The sequence below is a fragment of the Callorhinus ursinus genome, unplaced genomic scaffold (assembly GCF_003265705.2).
Source record: "Callorhinus ursinus isolate GAN/ISIS: 27379988/994484 unplaced genomic scaffold, GSC_fseal_2.0 scaffold18, whole genome shotgun sequence".
NCBI lineage: Eukaryota > Metazoa > Chordata > Mammalia > Carnivora > Otariidae > Callorhinus > Callorhinus ursinus.
Genome location: NW_027397080.1, coordinates 30,274,951 through 30,296,319, shown reverse-complemented (window position 1 = coordinate 30,296,319; position 21,369 = coordinate 30,274,951). Strand labels below are relative to the sequence as shown.

General features: G+C 56.4%; 1 protein-coding gene across 1 annotated transcript in view; it reads left to right on the top strand.

Moving 5' to 3' along the window:
* The window catches only part of H6PD (hexose-6-phosphate dehydrogenase/glucose 1-dehydrogenase), a 118,964-nt gene that overhangs the window by 86,627 nt on the left and 10,968 nt on the right, over nucleotides 1–21,369 (top strand). Inside the window, exon 4 of the mRNA XM_073903388.1 lies at nucleotides 20,208–21,050. Coding sequence (XP_073759489.1) covers nucleotides 20,208–21,050 — 843 coding nt within the window. The remainder of the gene's footprint in view (nucleotides 1–20,207; nucleotides 21,051–21,369) is intronic.

Below are 21,369 nucleotides of genomic sequence, written 5' to 3'. Positions count from 1 at the left end.
GATGCCCCATACTATGTATCACAGCAGCAGTACCCTTTTACAAAACTAAGCATTTTGACTAGGTGGTCTTTAAGATCTCTTTGTGCTTTAAAAGAAGGTGGTGGTTCTCTGGTTGTGTGGTCAGTGGCTAGAAGATGATCTTTGGAGTTTGGATTTGACTACGGATCATGTGACCAATAATTTTTATGCCACCTAATGCATTAATATGTGTCAAGTGCAAAGTGCCTCAAAGTGTCCTCCTCGTGGTGAGGTCCATGTGAACATCTGGTACTGTTTGAGTTGAGGACCCACTGTGTGCTGGGAAATGTTGGCCTCTTCACAAATATTACTGTTTTGCTTCTCTTTGACCTCTTGCAGGCTACGTATTCACTATTGTTTTTCTGGGTGAAAAGTTAGCAATGCTTTCTCATGCTGTTGGTTGCAAGTGGTATTTCTTGGGTTGATAACGCATTTCAAATTTTGTTTACCTAAAAGAAATATTCTGGGGCGCCTGGATGGCTCAGTTGGTTAAGCGTCTGCCTTCGGCTCAGGTCATGATCCCAGGGTCCTGGGATCGGGCCCCACGTCGGGCTCCCTGCTCGGTGGGGAGCCTGATTCTCCCTCTCTCTGCAGCTTCCCCTGCTTGTGCTCTCTCTCTGTCTCTCTCTCTCTCTCTGTCAAATAAATAAATGGAATCTTAAAAAAAAAATTCTAATCTTCCTTCCTGGTTCTTTTTTTTTCTTTAAAGATTTTATTTATTTATTTGACAGAGAGAGACATAGCGAGAGAGGGAACACAAGCGGGGGGAGTGGGAGAGGAAGAAGCAGCTGGTCTGACGCCTCCCTAGCTGGTCCCGGTGCCTGAGTCCTGACGCCCTAGAGTGGCATTGAAGGCCCTGGCCATCCTGCTCCGGACCCTGTCTCATGCGCATGCTCGCTAATTATTGCCCTAAATGCTCCGGCCGCATTGACCTCCCTCGGGTTCCCAAATACGCCATCACCATGGGCCAGGTTCTCTGCCCAAAGTGTCTCTCCTGCCTGCCTCCCTCGGCTCACCTCTGCTATTAAAACCCCAGCCCTCTGTCAGGACCCCTCAAAGGACACAGCCCTGCGAACCCTGCCCCTTGTCCACCCACACCCTGCCCGCCCCCCCCACCTGTCTCTGCAGCCCCCGCAGCTCATGCATCTGCTTCTGCTGTGACTCTCCTGTGAGGCTACAGACAGCCGTGGCTTGTGTGCCTCAGTCTCCCCACACCAGGCTCAGCCTTGCGGGGCAGGCAGATCGTTGCATTTGCAGGACGGATCATTAGTGGTTAGAAAAGGGCAAGGCTGTGTCAAGAAGCTTTTTTACTTTTTCCTGATGGTTTTACGTTTTTCCTTCACCATGTGAGGAGAAAGACTACAACAGGAAAGCCAGTTTATGGGTTTTTAAACAGGAGACACAGCTCAGTGACATCTTCCCTAGTTGGGCTCCTGTTGGGGAAAGGAGCGATGGTGCCTTGCCCTAGGGGAGAGTCCTCAAGGGACGAAGGGCAACGGGGGCTCCAGGGAGGGTCTGGGGTCTTAGTCCAGTGATTCTTGGCCCCTTCACTTACCCCTCTCAGAACGAAGTCCACACCTGAGGGTCTGGAAGAAACCACTCAGTTAAGTGGGGGGAGGAGCTTTCTGGTAGTTTCTGTCTGGTTGTCCTAGAAATTCTCCATTTCACTTCCCAGCATGTCAGAGTGGGGATCTGAGACTCACCCCATGCCGTTCAGCCCTGCCCCCCCCCCCGATCCTGAAAGACCAGCTCTGTGACAGGGGCGGAATGGGATGGAAGTTGGCCCCTGGTCCCTCTAAGACAAGCAGGGACTTGGCCAGGTGGGGCAGGGAGACTGGGAGTTTGGCTCCTGATACTCAGGGTAGCCAGACCTTCACCTCCGAAAGTACTGGTTTCTTTTAAAAGGGGAGGGGGCACCCTTCAAGGCACCGGGCCCTCCCCGCGGAGCTGCCACAGCTGCTGGTACCCCCCTCTGCCCAGAGCACGGACCAGGCGGGAACTTTGCACCTGGCCAGGGGACCCCTCTCTGGCCCTGGGGCCACCGGCCTGCCTGGTCCCTGAGGTCCTTGGCTTGTCTTAACTTCAAGACCTCCCTGGTTTGGGGATGGAAAACCCTCTCTGTGGGGGGGTGAGAGAGCAGGGCGAGGCTAGGGGTGGGCAGAGGTGCACCCCAGCTCTCTGCTACCTTTCTCCCCTCCGGTCACGAGCGCTCCGCCTCCTGCCTGGCTTGGGTAAGGGTCCGCTGGTCAGCAGCCCCTCTGGGCAGCTCCCACTCACATCCTCAGCCCTGCCCTCCTGATGGGAACACTCTGGCTCTACCTGGGGCCCCATGTGGACATTTGTTAAGAGCTCGGGGCCTCCAGCCTGCCACCTCCTGTTCCTTGTCTTTCCTTTCCCACATCATCCTGTCTCTGTATTTCTGTCCCTCTGTCTCTCTGTCTGCATCTGTTTCTGTGTGTCTCTCTCTACCTCTATGTCTCTCTCTGTGTCTCTGTGTCTTCTGTCTCTGTGCCCTGGGAGGCCCCCCGAAGCCAGGGTGGGCTCTTCTAGCCTGAGACCAGCATGACTAACACTGGGGAAAACCTGCCCCGTGTACCTTGTGGGGTGGGGCGGGGTAATTCCAGAGGGTAAGACAGATCGTTCTAGTGGCCCCCTTCCTTTTGCTGGGGGTTTGGACCTGCTGCCACGTTCCCTGTCCAGAGTTAGCAGTCTGTCCCTTGCAGGGAAATGGGGGAAGCTCCCACCTTCTCAGTGTGGAAGTAGGGGAGAGAAAGCATGGCTTGAATCAGTGCTGGAAAATATTAAAGGCTCGGGTATAAATCCACGGTGGGGGAGGGTGGGGGCAGAAAACCCCTCCTTGCATGTGCCCCTCCCCCCACCACCTGAGGGACACCTAGAGACAGGGGGTGAGGCGTATCCCTCAGCTCCTCCCCCACGCTATTCCCTCCGAGTGCCCCTCCAGTTTCCGCTCACGGGGACACAGGCGAGGTCCCGGCCGTGAGGCACCTCCGCCTGGGGGAGACCCAACTGCCTGGGGTTCCGGGTCTGCTCTGACGGGAGGCAGATGGGGATCAGTGCCCAGACTGGGCCTGAAGTATCCCCCCGCCCCCGAGGATGGCCTTGGGGGGATGGCCGTGGCCTGGGTGTGATCCTGGCCCATCTCCTGCCAACCCCTCCTGGAGCCCTGTAAGCTGGTGAGTTTCTGTTCATTTCACGGCAAGTTGTTTGGGGACAAGAGAGCTGGTCGCTGGCGGAAGGGGCCTGGGAAGGCGGCTAAGGGAACAGTGCTGTCATGAGGCTGCCCCCGCGGGCCAGGCTGGGCTCTACGGGGACATCACCTCCACCGCTGCCAAGCTGGGCCCACCTGTCATTTTGAAACCTTGACTTACTGGCTACTGAAATGGGTACAGCGTCTGCATGAGGTTCTGCCTTTGCCCCATTTCCTCTGTGACTTCCAGCCTTGCTTTTCTGGGCTTTCCTGAAGGGGGTGGAGGGAGGATCCCCGGGTCTTGGAGGGTGCAGCAGCAGCAGGAGGAAGGGAACGGGTTACAAAGTGGCCTCCCCTTGGGCCCGCAGCCTCCCTTCTGGAGGGCTTTTAAAAACTGGCCCTATTACCTTGTAATTGTTCCCAGCAGCGAGGAGCAAGCCTGTGGAGGAGCAGCTCCAGTGTTTGTTTTGCCTTCTGTGTTCTCCAGGCCGGTGGTAACCAAGGGCCGCTTCCCCTTGGTGACGGTGGAGCTCACTCAGGCCAGGGCTGATCCAGCCCCGGCGAGGGAGGCCCGGGGGACCTGAGGGCCTGGCCGCTGGCAGGGAGGGCACCCTGCTCCTAGGGCTCCAGGGGCTGCCTCTACTCCTCAGTTCTGCTCCCAGCCTGAGGGCCCGTGGGCTTCCCTCCTGACGCTTTCCCCAGGCACTGGCCCGAAACATTCCAGAGCTCCGGATCTGCTGGTAGGTGTCCGGGAGACCGTGAGGCCACTTGCTGGCGGACCGTGTGGGACGGCTCTCGGGCAGGGCTGTGGGCCTCAGCCAGGATGCTCCCTGGGGCCACAAGGGACCTGCATTCTAGGTTCTGGCAGGACCCAGGGTCCAGAGGTGACTCCGGGGGAGGGTTTTGCGGGAGAAGGAGATGTGCGGGAGGCTGACCGGGGTCGGCTCTGTGACCAAGGGTGGCAGGACAGACAGAGGGACGCGATTCCAGCGGGTGGGGTTGTTTGAAGTGAAAGGGTCGGCATCACCGCAGGTGTGGCTGCAAGAATGCCTGAGGCCCCCGGAGGGTGGCGAGGCTGGTGTGGCTAGTTGGTGAGGTGAGGATACTTGGAGGATACTGAGGAGGCCTTGGAGGGTGGGCAGAAGGGAGCCCCTGATGAACTGTGAGCAGAGGAGGGGTCTGGAGTGGTGTCACCAAAACCTTGGTCTTCCCAGACCCCGAGTGGCCGGGGGCTTCTAGAAGGTGTGGGCCAGGGACTCTACAGCCTGTTTTATATGCCCCTGCTCCGGGGGCTCTGGCAGAAGGACGGGGCTCTGACAGGCTCTGCCCATTCCTTCTGTGAAACTTGTCGGCTTCTAGATTTGGTTTGTTAGGAGCCAGTGCTGTTTCAGGATTGCTTCCTGGAGAGGGGTGGGCGCACCTCTGTTTTCTTTCTGATGCGTGTTCCCTCCAGGCCTCTGCCTTGGGGAGGGCCCGCTCCACAGCCCGCCCAGGACCGGGGCTCAGAGCACCGGGGGAGGGCCCGGGACTCTGCATTTGCAGCCAGCTCCAGGCGTCACCAGATGGGGGGCGCGGAGGTACTGTTCCCTGGCCCCGGAAGGGGCTGTGTTCTCGGGGAAGGAGTTGGACGGCTCTGCATCCAGGACCGCAGTCATGTCTGGTTTTCCGTTTGGGGGACCCGGAGAGGGGGTGCCATCAATCAGGAGAGGTGGGCAATGTGGGTGGGGGCCGGGCAGGACGCGTGGGGACTGGCCCGAGCTGCGCCGTCCGCCTTTCACACGGATTCCTTCCACTGGCCCAGCTGCCGATACTATTAAACCTCTGTGATTCACTCCAGCGCGTTTCAAAGGAAGGCGTTGTGTTACGAAAACGTGGGTCCCGGCCGCTTGTTTTGTTGGCAGGTCCTGCTGCCTCAGCAGAAAAGAGGCGCTCTTGATATGGGAACGGAAACTTGGGACGGCCTTAGAAATATCCAGCGTGTTCGGCGGGAGAGAAAAGCTGTGGTCTTCCTCCAGCTGTGGAAACTCGCTGCCCAGCCAGGAAGGCAGTCCCGGGGCTGGCCACAGCGGGGAGGAGGTCCCCACACTCGGGTCTGTGGTCTGAGCTGCACGGGGCTGTGACCTTGAGGGATGGGGGGCGTGTCCTCTGCCCTCCCTTTCCCTGTGAAGGTAACCTGCTGCCCGTTGTGTTTTACGGCAAGTCCGACCTGCAGAGGAAGTACCTTTCTGAAGGCGGTCTGGCTGATGTTGCCAAGGCGAGCACACGTGATGTGCACCTGCAGCCCTCATGGGGACCTAGGACCAGAGGGACCGGGCCCAGCCCAGATGGCCAATCCTGGGCTTGCTTACATTTCCGAAGTTGTGCTGACGAGCTTGCTGGAGAAGCAAACACATTCATTCTGGTTTCTTCTTCCCTCTACCCTGATTGCCCTCCGGGACTAGCCCATTAAATGGATGTCGGGCCAATTTCCCTTTTTCTGACTTCCCCTTTCTTCCTCTTGCGTTCTCAGATGTGATAGGTGGGATAGACTCAGCCTGGATCGAAGTTGCTCGCTCAAGTGGGATAGACTCAGCCCAGGTCCAAATTGCTTTCCCAAGAAACTTCTCCAGATGCGTGTGTCCCGGCCACCGCCACCTGGCCTCAGCAGAGCCCGGGACACCGCAGGCCCACCCCACAGCCGCCACCGCGTCCTGGGGCAGGCACCGCCGGGGATGTTGGGGAGGCACCAGGGGAGTGTCCTGTAGAGGCAGACCTCTGCTGGCCTTGCAGCATCGGCACCTGAGGGCTTCCTGAGGAGGCCTCTCCCCTCATTAATGAGCCTGAGATGGGGAGAGGCGGCCGCTGAGCTGAGTCACTGACACCCTGAGGCGGCTCTTCTCTGTGGTCACGTTATGGTCAGACTTCTCCAGCCACCACTGGAGAGCTACCAGAGATGCTCTCCCCAGAAACCCTCCTGCTTCCCTTCCTCTCTTCCTTCCTTCCTTCTCCTCAAACCCCTAAATCACAAATGCATCACCAGTGTTGGGTCTTTATTAAGTGCCAGGCTTTCTACGGGCCCCTCATTTAATCCTCAAAGCAAACCCATGACGTTAAGCCGTCATCCCCCCCCCCCCCGCCCCCCGCCCTGCATTCTGGTGGAGGAGGAACCTGTGGCTCAGAGAGGGTAGAGAACTGGCCCAGGGTCTCCCAGCTCGTGGAGCTGAAGCTTAAGCCCAAGTGGCCCAACTCCAGACTGCCTGTGTCTTCTCCAAAGGCAACTAAACAAGTTGCCCTTGATTGATCCTGTTTCACTTCCAAGAAGTCTTGGATAGAGGCAGTGGGGCTACTCAGATGATAATCCCAAGAGAGAGCCAGCTGGGCCCTTGGGGTCACTGTGGTCCACCCAAATTTTGTAGATTCAGGAACTGGATTATTTTCCCCCGGTGTCTCCAATTTTGATACCATTTAGAGATAGCTACCAAACTCACAAGACAATGAGGTATAAACCTGAGTAATTTGTTCACCTACAGTAAGGAGTAAGACAGTCAAGTGTGCTAAAGATTTGTGTCGCCTCTACAAGTGGCACATGGGAAGCACAGAACCAGAGCTCAGGGAAGCTGGCGGGATAGCCCTCCTGTTTTGTAACTGGATAGCTCTGCTGTCACCATGGGGGGCAGATACAACAAGAGCTGGAGTCCGTGGGTCCGTAGGTTAAGCCGCCATCTTCCCAGGTTCTGGGTCTCTGTTCTCACTCACCACCAGCTTCTTTAAACAAGCCCTTTCTTCAACAAGCCCGTTCATTAGACAAGGCCTAATATCACCTATTGGGTGATCATTCATTTTGGTTACATTCTGGATCCTGTGCTTCTCCCACCCTTAGGTTCAAGCTGCATCCTTGCATTGACACCTCAGCTCATCTCCTTGCTTCCACTCTGCTGCCAACAGCCTCTTCTCAACACAGCAGCCTAAAAGGATCCTGTTAGAGCAGAAGTCACACTGGGTCCTCTGCCTGCTCAAAGCTCTCTGCTGGTTTCTCATCGCACTGAAAACAGAATCCAGAGTCCTGACTCTGGCCCTCAAGGTCCGTGTGCCTGCCCTCTGCATAGCTCTTACCTGCCTCCTTCCACAGCCTCCCCTCCCTGCTCTCCAGCCCTATGACCCCTCTGTTATTCTCCCAGCATGCCAAGCGTGCTTCTACCTCAGGGCCTTTGCACCTCCTGTTCCCTCTGCCCAGAATGCTCTTCCTCTGGAGCAGGCGCGTGCTTTTCTCCCTTCCTTCATCCAGGTCTCTGTCCACATCTCACGGTATCAGAGAAACCTTCCCTTACCACCTGCTCCCATCACTTGCTCTGTCCCCACTATGCTGCCTTATTTTTCTTTGACGCATATTACTTGACCCTGCATTAGCTATTTATTCATTCAACACTTATTTATTGAGCACCTGCTATGCCCCAGGCAGTGTTCTAGGCCTGGGGCTGCCACAGTGAACACAACAGATACAAATCTCTGCCCTCGAAGTTTCCATTAATTGTTCAAAGGATTGCTATCCATCTCCCCCACTAGACTAAGCTCCACAAAGGCGATGATTTCTACCTGTATGTACATAGTAGGTGCCTAATAAATATTTTTGGAATGAATGCTGATCCTTAGGCTTCTTATTTGGACTTGGGTGTTTTCCACTTGTTCATCAGCTGAACATGTATGGACCACCTCTGAGGTTGGATCACTTCTGCAGGCCACTGTCTTGCTGATTTTGCCCACTCTTACCACTTCCCACCCGGGGAAGATGCTCTCTGCCCACGTCGGTTGAACACTCTCCCACTCTCCTAAACACCGACCATGTGTGGCCCACACTTTTGAATTATCCACAAAGTTGGGGTCCTCAGGGACTAGGGAACAAAGAAAGGGTCTTGGGAAGCCCGTGTCCCCCCCACCCCCATCAGGGCTCAGCAGGTGCTTATGGGATGGGGTGAGTATGCAACCCGGATGTTTTGTAAGCACCTGCTGTATGCACATAGGCCTTGAGCGTGGTCCTGTTTTCCCCAACTTCCCATGTTTTTCATAGTGAGTCCGGCCAGAGAGGGTCGGTGGGAGAGGGGGGCGCCCAGCCCGCGAGGCTTAGGTCTCTCCAGGTCTGTGAGCGAGAATCCTCACGAGAATCCAGAAACTCAGCCCATGAGAACAGGTTTTCGTGTGGCGACAGGTCCGGTCCAACCGTGCCAAAGCCCTGCTTCTGCGGTGCGGCATTGCAGCTGACAGGCGGGCACCAGCGTCCTCGATGGAGGGTGTGAGCAGGATCTGCCCCACGAGGACGGTTTCCTGGTATTGCAAAGCAGGGCCTCTGCCAACTTGGCGTGGCCTCGGGGTGTTGACCTGCTCTGTGCAAAAGCAGGGGACTGGGAGCTCTAGCGTGGCCCTCCTCATCCTGCCTCGGTCCCCAAGCGGGGAGTGTGCAGGCGGTGATCCCCGGGATGTGGGGATCCTTCCGTGGCCTCATCCTCAGACCGGGATGCTTCTGCCTCTGCCGTCCGCCTCTCCCCCCACCACGTTTTGGGGGCAGGCGCGGAGATGCAGGCACGCACTCCGGATTCCTCCAGAGAAACTCGATCTACAGGTGCCGGGTCCAGGCGGCTGGCGTGCCAAACCGCGGCTCTGCACTTTTTCTTGTGGAGGAAAGAAAGGGGGTGGGGTAGGGAGCCCTGAGCGCCAGCGGCCCGGCTCTAGAAGACTCCTTACTCCCCTCATATGAGTGTCATTGGCCGTGTCCCTGCTTGGAGCCCTGGCTAACAGGCCTCCTTCCATCAGCCAGACCTCTTCAAGCTCCAGGCCTCCCTCAGCTCTGCAGCCCCTTCCACGCCCACCTCCTGCTGTGTGGATTTTGGACGGGTGGATGTTTGCCATCCGTGTATGCTTTTTTTTGTTTGTCGAGGTGAAATGCGCATAATATAACAACGGTTTTAAAGAGTACCATTCAGCGGCATTTAGTGCTTTCATGATGCTGTGCAGCCACCATCTCTGGCTAGTTCCAGAACATTCTTATCCCCCTGCAAAGAGGCCCTGACTCGTTAGCAATCACTCCCACTCCCCACCCCACCCCACCCCACCTTCCCTGGCCCCTGGCAACCACCAATATGCTTTCTGTCTCTATGGAGTCACGTATTCTGGCTTTATCATATCAGTGGGCTCGTGCCACGTGTGACCTTTAATTATGTCTGGTTTCTTTTCACTCAGCATCATTTCATTTGAGGTTCCTCCAGGTTGTAGCATGTGTCAGTCCTCTATTCTTCTTTATGGCTGAATAATGTTCCATTGTGTGTGTAATCCACAGTTGGCTTACCCGTTCATCCACTGATGGGCATGGGGCTTCATCCGTGTATGTTTTTGCTACAGTAATAAAACAACAGTAAAGAAATTTGAAAGAAAGGGAAATTCATAAGCGCATCACCCGAAACACAGACACATTTTCAGTTTTCTGGGTTCCTTTTCTTCCCTTTTCCCATGCATGCCTGTAGAGTATGTTCTAGATTTCACTCTTAGGGCACATGTAGTTGGTGTTCTTCATTTCACTTGCCATCGCAAGCCTTTTTCCTTGCCCCTCCCCCTGCAGTGGTCCTTCCAGCCAGCATCTTTGACGACTGCGTAGTGCTTACTCCCTAGCAGCCCCAGCTGGGGAGGCCGCTTCCTGCCTCCTTGCCTTACCCCCCCTCCCCCCGGGGCAAGGTGGTGCCGTGGGGATCTGGCACCTGGACCCTTCGACCAGCCTGGAAGTTCAGGATTGATTGACTCGCTGCCGTTGGACTTGCTGAGACCCCTCTTGTCCAGTTGGTGGCCCAGGGTGTTCAGGACTTTCCCGGTGGACAGGAGAAGAGGAGGAGGTCCAGAGACATAGAACAGGAAGTCCGTGAGCCATCGTGGCTTTAGAAGTAGAGCTAAGTCCTTTTGTCGGCTGGCCTGTGAGGCGTGGGGATTTACCTCTCCCTCAGCATCCTGTTCAGTTCCGTGAAATCGCACGCAGGGAATGGTGCTTAGGTTGCACTAGGAGACACAAGGCCTGATTCCTTTCCAAGTTCCTTGGCTGCAGTCCAGTTGAGGTCCAGGTGACAAGCCTTCAGTCTGGCTAGCCGCGCAGAAATCTGAGCACCTTTCAGCCCCCAGGGCCCGTTCAGACACCAGGAAGCCCGGTGGGAGGTTGCTTTGACATTTGATCTTCTTCTACTAAAAATGGACAGCGGGATGGGGGCTCTGAGGTCTGAGACTTTGAGAGTGATGAGGGAGGAGGGGGCCGCGAACTCATGAGAGGAAGCTACTTCAAGACCACCCTGCTGTGGGAGATCCCTAACCCCACACAGGACCATTGCTACAAGCAACCTCCACGTTCGTCTCTACAGACCAGGGACAGAGACGGTCATAATGAACAATATGTGGCTCCTAACACATGAAATGGACACAGGAGCTAATCTATTATGACTTGAAAAAAGCAAACTGGGGAGTGGTATGTGGGTGTGATCCTTTGCTCTAAGTGGACTGCCCCCGGCAGGAGGGGGACACTTTAATTTCTACTTTATACGTTTCTGGATTGCGATTTCTTACGAGCCTGCATAACATTTGAAATATTTCAAATCAAGATAGAACAAGCAGTTCTTAAAAAATTGTCGCTGTAAATCCGAGCCCGGCCGTTCTTCTTTCATATGGATTCGAGATTCCAGAATGTTGAACTGTAATGCCTTTGAACCCGCAGCTTCCTAATCTCGCAGAGGGCTCATTGGAATGTAGACCGCTGGGCCCCACCCCCAGAGTTTGATTCAGTGGGTCAGGGGCGGGGGCCCAAGCATTTGCTTCTCCAGCAGGTGATGCTGGCCTCCCGGTCCGGGGACTGCCCCCTTTGAGAACTACTCCCGTGAGCGTAATCATCGGAGAACATCCCCACAGCCTCTTCCTCCTGGAGAAAGTTCTTGGGACTTCTGCCCCTGCTCTCGACCTAAGGAGCTCACATGATTTCTTTTGCAGTCTTTGAGGTTGTTCATCCTCACGTGGGGCTTCCTGCCTCCCCACCTTCTTCCTGCAGCGTCGGGGAGGATGCCTGCCCGTCTGGCCGCTCCCAAGGCACCCCCTCTGTGGGGCTGGGCTCCTCGGGCCACCCTTTAAGGCCATAACTGGGGCCTGCCGTGGTATTCCCTCACTGCTCTTCTGCACTAGACATTCAAGATTCCATCTGTGTCCCCTGGTGTTAAAAGGGGGCCGGAGAAGGCAGGGAGCAGCGTGTCTTAAGCACCTACTGTGTGTGCCCAATGCCATGTCGAGCGCTTCAGCTTCTCTTTCCACACTGAAATCCCGAGTACTGCCTTTCCTCTCCTTCTCCACCTCCGGCGAGTTTGAGAGCATCACCTGGATCTGCAGGGTGGGATAGGCAGACGGGCCTTCTAACGCCCCCGGCGGCCAGCCCATCAAGTCTCAAGGGATCACTCCCAGAGGTGACCTTTCCCAACTGGCCCATCCCACCAGAGGAGGCCAGAGTGTAACCCGCTCCCATGCAGGCCTCCGGGCCCGAAAGCCTGGGCTTGGTCAGACTTCTGTTCCTGGGGCCTCCCTGATGGAGGCAGGTGGCAGGGGGAATGACTCCAGGCCAGTGGGCTCTGGAGCGAGCGGGCCAGCGAGTGTCTTGTAGGCACGCCAGGGCTTCCCTGTGGAGGCTCCTCTGGGCACCTGCCTCAGGGAGGAGAGGCTTCCCTGCTGAGGCCACCCAGTCCCCCCAGGGCTCACCGGCTTCTGTCCCCAGCCAGGTGGGGGCAAGAAGGGCCCGGCGTGCCCGAGCCTTTCCGCTGGGCTCCCGTGGGCCGTCCTGGTGGAGCTGGCTGAGTGCAGCTCTTTGCCCTGCCTCCCTGCTCCCTGTCTCTGGGGTACCAGGCAGGCCCAGTTTGATGGACTCCCAGCCCCCAGTGTAGGCTCATCTCGGTAAACTTCTGGCTAGGTGTCCGTGGGTCACTGTGTGTCACTGAGGGCCCTCCCAGAACAGGGCTTCTCATCCGAACGAGGGACAGGTAGTTGTCGTCACACTCTTGCCTGGGGCTGCAGCCGTGAGTCTTTATTTTAATTTTTAGTCTCTGTATGAATGTAAGGCTGATTTCCCAGGGGCAAGGTTCAACTGATTTGCGCCCTTTCTGAAAGTGCCGTGAGTAATTTGGGTCCTTCCGTAGGTGTTTACAGCAGGTGCATTCTTGGTCTTTTGAGGTCAGAGGCTAGAGCTCTGGACCGTGCGGGATTTTCTCTTCAAAATCACTTGTCAGAACTTCCCAGAAGGGACCGATACTTTTGGTCGGTTCCAGGGGCAGAGACTTACTTTGATATCCCTGTTTGAGAGGAACACAGCCCCCCTGGGTGTCCCCAGGCATCTCTCCTCAAGCGGGCAGATGGGATGGGGTGGGGGACGCGTCCTGCTAGGCGGTGGCACCATCTTCCACGCCCCGAGCACGCCCCCGACCAAAGCATGTTCCCGAGTCCTGGCTCCCAGGAGCCCGAAACCCCAATTAGCAGGCAGAGCGGGGCGGCCACTCAGCCAGGCTGCGGCGGTTGTATTCTGATATAATAACAGACTGCTCCGGGCATGCTTCTCTTGCAAAATTCTGGGCTGCAACCACCGATGTGTGAGGTGGGGAGGCGGAGGGAGGGAGTTTATTTGATCTTCAGGTGAAAGGAGGCTTTATAAATAGGTCACCTTGTTCCACATCCTGAATTTCATTCTTTCCCCATCTTGGGTCAAAACAATGGTTTTACTGTTCTGGGGTCAATCGGACACGCACTGGAGCTAAAAGGAGGTGAGTGTGTGTCTGCCACTCTCCGGTGGCCCACCTCAGCGTGTGCCCGCCCCTCCCCACCACATCCATCCGCCACCGGTCACCTTGGGTGTGTCTCCGTCAGAGAGGACTGCCCTTTCGACAGACTTTTTCTTAAACAACAAAACAAAAGGATACTTTTGAGTAGAGGTGGGCTCCAGGGTCGGTGGATCCCAAAGTGCTTTTATGGAAAATGGCTTTAACTGAAGGGCTAGCATAGTGTCGCAGGCCGGTGCTGAGCTTGCTGTCCTGTCGGCATCAAGGGTTGAAATGCTTGCCCCTCCCCAGTCCCTGCCCACTGAGGTCCTCCTTCCGCGCCTGACCTTCACCGAGCACAGAACCGCTGTACAGCCACCGTGGGTTTCAGGGCTTGGAACACAGCAGTTCTGATCTTGTTTGGGGTCAGCAGAGACCGTAGCTACCCTATTTTTTACAGGGCAAAATAAAATTGTGACTTAGAAACAATGCAATTGGATGTCTTGGGAGAAATCATTATAGAAATAATGTCTCTCTTTGGGATGGCCCCAGGGCTGCACTGAGGGATTCTCATCCTTTATCTTAAATGCCTTCCTGCCGACTCTGGATCCTTCCTATCTTCCCGGGTGAATCAAACATTTATCCTGTGCTTGCTTGAGAAGAAGTGACACGAGTGGAGAGCCTTTAGGAATTACTTTGGGAACAGCTTGTTTGTGGAAGTGTAAAGTCAGTATTTTTTCAGTCTTTATTCTTTTTGGTGTGTGCTTAAAAATCATTTCATGACCAAAGTAAGACATGCGTTTAAAAAAATTCAATTCAAAAAACGTTCAAAGTCGGGTCCCCTGGGTGGCTCTGTCGGTTAAGTGTCTGGCTCTTGATCTCAGCTCAGGTCTTGATCTCAGGGTCATGAGTTCAAGCCCCACATTGGGCTCCATGCTGGGTGTGGAGCCTCCTTAAAAAAAAAACAAACAAACAAACAAAAAAAACACGTTTAAAGTGAATGCATCTTTCCTCCCACCCCACCCTCCAGGGTTAACCATTGTGAAAGGTTTGACGTTCATTCATTTAGACCTTCCTCTATGCCTATAGACGTACATGCGCACAGAGAGAATCTTCTTAAATTGTTCTTACAGAAATGGGATCACGTTCTGCATATTGTTCTCCAATTTGCTTTCTTAAAATGTAACAGCATCACGTTACATTTTTAAGTCAGCAGTCTGAGGGGCTCTCTCCTTCTCTCCAGGGCTGTGGGGTCATAGGGCAGTGAGCGCGTCCCTGTGCAGGGCTCTTGGGTTTCCTAGACAAGATCCTGATGGGGGATTGCTGAGTGTTTTACACCTGGCTGGGGGTTGCCACATGGCCCGTCTGGGACACACCCCCACACCTGTGCGTGAGTGGCATTCCCCCACATTCTCTCGAGATTTCCCCCAACCTTTTTAGCCCTCTGCATCCCACATGGCTCCCTGTCCCCTCTCATGGCTGGTACTCTGCCAGCATCCCTTGAGTCTGTGACTCAGGGAGAGAGAGGAGAGCACAGCACATCCGACAACCTGCTCTCTCTAGCAGCAGTGGGAGCGGGAGGTTTTGGGAAGCTCAACTACTTTGAGCCCAGGGGTCCACCTGGAATTCCATTATGGACAGGTGGCTCTGATGGGTCCTGGAGCCACAGGCCACCCCATCCCATGGCGGCTGCAGGGTACACTAGGTGGGATGCTTTTGCCCAGTAGAGGGTCTGAGAGGCATCCCCTTTTGCAGTGATCCATGAACTGACTTTTGACCCCTCGAAGATGATGCATATGCGGCATTAGTGAGGGAGAGGTAAGGGGTGTTCAGGGGAGGGAAAGGGGTCCCACCGAGTCAAACCATAGCACTTACAGTAGACACCCCCGCTGAGTCCCCCGCCCCCAACCCCCCATCCCTAGTCCCAGAGCTTTTAATCTTACCCACCCACATGATTGTGAGTAAATGCAAAATCTTAAAGCTTCTAGAGTGTGTTTGTTCATGTCCCTCTGGGTCCCTCTTCAGGGTAAAACAAGTCCGTTTACAGGGCCAGGGTGTGAAGTGCACGTGTCCCCGCCCTGTGGCTGTGAGTCCCGCTTCCCTTGCACCGTGTGCCCCGCCCCCCCAGCCCTCCAGTGCTGGAGACACACGCTCACAACCGTGTGCTTGGCTTTGATGCTGGGGCGGGTCCTCCTCTCTATCCCTGTGGTACGGGGGGCCAGTGCTGTGCCAGGCTTGGGGTGGGCATGAGTGGGAGGAGGGACCCGGCTGAGCGGGGAGCAGGGGAGCAGGGGAAGGTGGAGCGTGAAGCGTGGAGCCTCGGGAGCACGCTCAGCCTCAGTGAGCCCAGCCCAGCCGCTCCTCCCCAGGGGCAGATGACTGCAGCTTGCCTGCCACTCCAGGTGAGCAAGCCGTCCCAGCAGCCTTTCCAGAACCACTGAGGGCGACTTTGACCGCACAGAGCCCCGCGCCAGCACCGGCTCTAGAACTTGACCCCAAACAAGGCGCAGTTCTATGTTAGGACTTGCACGCTCTCGGACAGTTGTCAGGTGTCCTTTCTCTCGGGCCCTTTCAATACACCCTTTTATGGTTCTTTTTCTCCTTGGACCCTTTTTGGTCTTTAATCTGATTTTACCTGTAGAAGAATGTTGCTGGGAGCTCCCGACCCAGAATGATGTGTCGACTCCCCGTAACATGCAAGAAGAATAGTCCTACAGTCAGAGCTTCTTTGAACATACTTTACTTTGCTTCCACTTCAGTGCCTGCGCACACAGGTGTGTGTGTGTGTCTGTGTGTGTGTGTCTGTGTGTGTGTGTGTTTATAATGCATTCTTACTCCTGCTGCCTTTGTGTTTGCTGAGCAGGACAACGATCCACCCACCCACCCAGTCGGCAAATCCCTGCCTCCCCCCGGCCCCCCCCCAGCCTCGGTCACACTGGAGTCCTTTTCACTCCTGCTCCAGGTGTGACTTTGGTCTTTGGGAAGCACCAGGGACTGAGGACAGTGGGAACAGTGTATTATTTGGGCAATCAGAGATTGGCGGGGCGGGAGGGGTGCCCACCCGGAATTTGTCTTGAGGGCTGGCTTGGGACGGCCGTGAGCAGGACCAGGGGGATGTGGCCTTGGGGGCCCCGCGGCTGATGCGTGTATGAGCCTTCGGAACGGAGCTCCCGCAGAGAGAATAAGAGAGCTGCAGCCCGGCCCCGCCTGGACTTGCACACCCTCCCCTGCCCGTCAGCCCCGATGCTGCAGCTGCCGGGGCTCTGAGGGTGCGTGTGGCTGCGTGTGAGCGGTAGGAGGTGGGGGCGGCGGCAGGGCCGTCTCTGTCCTCCATCTCTCCTGTTCTAGGCCACTCCATGGCCACACCCCCTGCAGCTTTGTTTCTCCCGGAGGGACAAGGCCTGGGTCCTCTCAATTCGTGGAGACCCACTAAGGACCTACTGAGCCATCCCAGGCCCTGACACTCCCAGGGCAACCCTAGGCCGCGAAAGGCCTGGACCTGTGCATTTGCCTCTCAGAAGGCAAGAGAGGGGACTGGTCCCAGAGCTGGGGCCTGTGCTGCTGCTTCCGGTGCCTCCCTGAGGTTCGGTACCCACTGGGGACTCTCTCCTTGGCCATGTTGACAGGAGCTGCACAGGCCGAACCAGTGCTTCTGTGACTCCACACCTGGGGGGTGGCGCAACATGTCCAGGCATTTTGGAGATCGTGTCGGCCGATTTGCCTGGGTTTAGAACAGGGGTCAGCAAACTATGGCCCCTGGGCCAAATCTGGCCCACTGTCTGTTTTTTGTAAAGTTTTGTTGGAATATAGCCATGCCCATTCATTTCTGTATTATCGGGAAAGCCTAGAATATTTACTGTCTGGCCCCTGACAGAACACGTTTGCCAACCCCTGGCTTGGAAGGGACTTTAAATTTGTTCTGCTCAGACACATGGGTCTTGGCTCAAAGACAGCGTCCATCATAGGGCCAAGTGCAGTGACCGGGAAGATGGATAACAGTGATCTCTGTTCAGTGTACAGAACAGAGCCTAGAAAATAAAAATCAAAAACAAAACCAAAGGGAAAATGCCAGCCGTCCTAGGTCCTCTCTGGAACACTGTCTCGGCTGAGCCTTCGGAAGCATGGGGCACCCATCTTAATGGAGGGCCAGACAGAGCCTCGAGAAAGCTCAGGCAGAGTCCTAGGCAGCGGCCCGAGGCACTGTTTCAGTGAGCGGGTTTCCTCCCAGGACTAGAAGCCCCAGGAGCAGTGCTGGTGGAGGAGAGCAAAGTAGGGAGGTGCAAATGCAGGGGAAGAACCCTATAGGCCATCCCCAAGACAGGGCTAGCGGAGCTCCAGGAGACCTACCGCAGCGTGAAGCTCTGCGGCCACATGTGAAAAGAGAAGGGAGGGGAGGGGCAGCTGGCTGGCTTCGGTGGCCTTGCATGGCAAGGAGGTGGCTAGGTATGGGTAGCAGGAGGTCTACGAGAAGGAAGTGTCAGCTTTGACCGTAGTCTGGACGTAGGGCGGGGAACAGGCAGGCGACAGGTGAATCGAGAGTGGCTCCAGGGTTGCTATGGTGGATGACCACGTGGGGATGACTCTGAAGGCAGGATGGCCCAGAAGCAGCAGAGTGGGTGGGCCACAGCCCCTGGCCAGGCTCTGGGATGCCCTTGCGCAGGAGCTTCTCACGGGGCTGCCCACACTTTTACCTGTCTCCCTTCCTCCCAGGGCCTCCCGCTGGTCAAGGCCATGTGGTCCAGGGGCCAGAAAGGACCTTCCCCCTTGGATGGCTTCTCCCCATCACCCCCCTCTCGCACATGTCCTGCCTGCCCAGTGTCTCCCCCAACCCCCAGCCTTCTCCACGCTCCACACCTATGCCCAGGGTAGGGGTGGGATCTCCGGTGCCAAGACGCTGGGATAGAGCCCACGGAAGGGCAATGGCCTCTTTGTTCCAGGAAGCAGTAAAATGAGCTGTCTTAGGAAGTCAGCTCCTTCCTCGTCCTCTGGAGAGCTCCCCACAGGGTCCTGCACGGAGAGGTCGCTGGGTACCAGCCAGAGTGAGGCGTCCAGGCAGAGATGGATATGGGTGCTTCTGACTTTGAGAACTGCCCCTGACCACCTCAGGAGGAGACTCGAATGGAGTCTGGGGAGGCACGGTAGACAGAAGTCAGGGAAGGCTGTAGCCAGGCGGCCCCCAGTCTCTGTAGTTACGAGGACCACGTTTGTACCCCAAAACCCCAGCTCTCCACCCCCACACAGCCTGGCAAGCAGGTGCCAAAGCCATGGGGTGCCCCCTCTGCAGGGCCACAGGCAAGTCCTGGAGGTTTTGAAGGCTCTCAGGAGTCAATGGGCCTGAAGGCTTGAAATTGGGATTGTCCTGGGGGATCCAGGACGTAAAGTCGTGATATCCACAGAACTTTCCAGAACCCGGGTGGTCCTCTAGCTGCAGAGGGACATCTCTGCACGATACCAGCTTTGCATACATTTGACACAAGATGTCCTAACCTGTCTCTGAAGAAATGACCATGCCTCAGGGAGTGAGTGAGCCTTCCATTCCACAGCAGAAAGGGGAAGACGAGAAGCTTGATGTGCTCAATGAAGTTGGGGGTGGGGGTTGCAATCAAGTCTTCCCACACGGGGACCTTTATCCTGCCAAAAGCCAACCTCCTAGAGGCCTGGCCGCCCTGGAGATGTGGTCCCAGCGGAGGGAGGCAGCTTGGGGTCGGCTAAGAAGACGGACAACCAGAGACAGCAAGCCTGTTGCTGATCCCTCCCTCCCCCTTGGCCCCACTGGCCCCCCTCTCCCAGATTCCCCTGCACAGCTCTCCCTCCCCTCCCAGCGGGTACTCTCTCCCTGCCACCTGCAGAAGGGAGTCCCACAGCACCCCCCCCCCACAGCGGGTTCCTTTGGACCGTCTTCATCCCAGGCACCGCAGTGCTCCTTGGAACCAGGGACCCCCGTGATGCTTTTCCCAGCAGCCAGGCACCCATGGCTTCTCGCCCAGGCTCCTCCATGTGCTCATTCAGGGACATTTACTTAGCCAGGAGCCTGCCTTCTCCCTTGTCTGGTCGGTCGCAGGAGCCCCTCCCCCAAACCAGGCAGCCAAGAGTCCCTTCCACAGGCCAAGGAGGTTTGTGATGGCAGAAAGAAGCTTTTCTTCAGTGAGGCTCAGGAAACCCAAATGGCATGTTCTTTTCCCTTATCCAAGGCTGGACACTGAGGATGGGAATGGCGGGGGTGGTCAGTTGGCCCCACATTTCAGACCCTCATCCTTGGCACTGCTAATGGAGACACTGGGACAGATGCAGTGAAATCTCCCCTCCAAACCCATGACCCTGACCTTTGAGGAGCCAAGTGATGGTGAAGTCAGAGTGGGAACAAGGGCTCTTGGAGTCAGATTTCTTCCCCAGATGGGCCGTTGGGACCCGAGGGGCCAAATGTTGGCTGCTGGTTGAGGGGTGTGGGTAGGGAAAAGTGTCAGTCCTTTAAGTGTTGGTCCAGAACTACTTGACGGCGGGGGTGGGGTGGGGTCAGAGCCTCTGTTCTCACCTGACCAGGGGCCATAAGAAGAGTGTCACTGGTGGCCCTGGCCCAGGAGGGACATAGGACTTGCTGGAGAGGTCACTGCAGCCTCGGGGACCAGCCAGCCAGGAGCCCCCTAGGGCCTCCCAGCTGAGTGCACATGCAGACCCCCAAGTGAGCTTTCCACCTGCACCGGAGTCCCCTTCCCTAGCATGAACCCCCGGAAGCAGCTGTGCTAGAAAAGAAGAGGGGCAGGGAAATGAGGCCTGGCCGCTTCTGCTGCCTCTTACGGCTTCACTTTCCCCCCAGACCACAGGCAAGGGGAATAAGCTTCCCCTTGCTTTGACCAAGGAGGATACCCACTGCCTCAAGGCTGATTGAGGATCCAGGCCAGCTGGCCTTCTGCCCTGGGAAACCGTGGTTAGGTATCTGGTGAGTGTCGTGCCGCCAACACCATCGAGCATGATGCCCGGCTCCCAAGCCCACCTCTCCATGCTGCCTCCTTCCTAACAGTGTAGCTCAGGGACAGAGCCACGGCTGCAGCCTGCCCCGCGTTGGGTGTGCCGGGAGCCCAGAAGCCGGGTTGCTGGGACCTGTCTGCACGGGCAGCCTTGGACTCCTAACTGCCGTGTTCCCCTTCTTCCCGCACCCCCTGCTCACCCGGCCTCCTGTTTCTCTTTCCATCCATCAGGCAACACTGAGGGCCCCACAGTCGCCAGAGGCCGCCTACCAACCTTCCTTGGGACTTCTGTCTGGGCCTCATCACAAAACTGGACGGGAGACCCCACGATTGATGAGTTTGCCCTGGGAGTCAGTGCGAAGGTGAAACCAAAGGCGAACATGGGTCAGAAGGTCACCGGAGGGATCAAGACTGTGGACATGAGGGACCCCACGTACCGGCCCCTGAAGCAGGAGCTCCAGAGCCTGGACTACTGCAAGCCCACCCGCCTGGACCTGCTGCTAGACATGCCCCCCGTGTCCTACGACGTCCAGCTGCTCCACTCGTGGAACAACAATGACCGATCGCTCAACGTCTTTGTGAAGGAAGACGACAAGCTGATCTTTCACCGGCATCCGGTGGCCCAGAGCACAGACGCCATCAGGGGCAAAGTCGGGTACACGCGCGGGCTGCACGTATGGCAGATCACGTGGGCCATGAGGCAGCGGGGCACACATGCTGTGGTGGGGGTGGCGACAGCAGACGCCCCCCTGCACTCCGTCGGGTACACAACCCTCGTGGGGAATAACCACGAGTCTTGGGGCTGGGACTTGGGGCGCAACCGGCTCTACCACGATGGCAAAAACCAACCGAGCAAAACATACCCGGCCTTTTTGGAGCCGGATGAGACATTTATTGTCCCTGACTCGTTCCTCGTGGCCCTGGACATGGATGATGGGACTCTGAGCTTCATTGTGGATGGACAGTACATGGGAGTGGCTTTTCGAGGACTCAAGGGCAAAAAACTGTATCCTGTAGTGAGCGCCGTCTGGGGCCACTGTGAGATCCGCATGCGCTACTTGAATGGACTCGACCGTAAGTGTCCTATGTTCTTCTGTCCAGTGTGACCGGGTTCCTGGACTCCCTGTGGCCCTGGGGTCCTGGCTGCACCTGACCAAAAATTTATAGCCATTGGAACTAAAATGTCTTTAAGTAGATATCCCAACGTATTCATATCCTCAGAGGCTATTCTTGCCTGCCTCTGCTTAAATGAAGAATTCTAGCTGGAGTCTGCCAGATTACCTGCCAGCACCCGATGGATGGATGAATGAGTGGGTGGATGGATGGATGAGTGGATGGATGGATGGATGAGTGGATGGATGGATGGATGAGTGGATGGATGGATGGATGGATG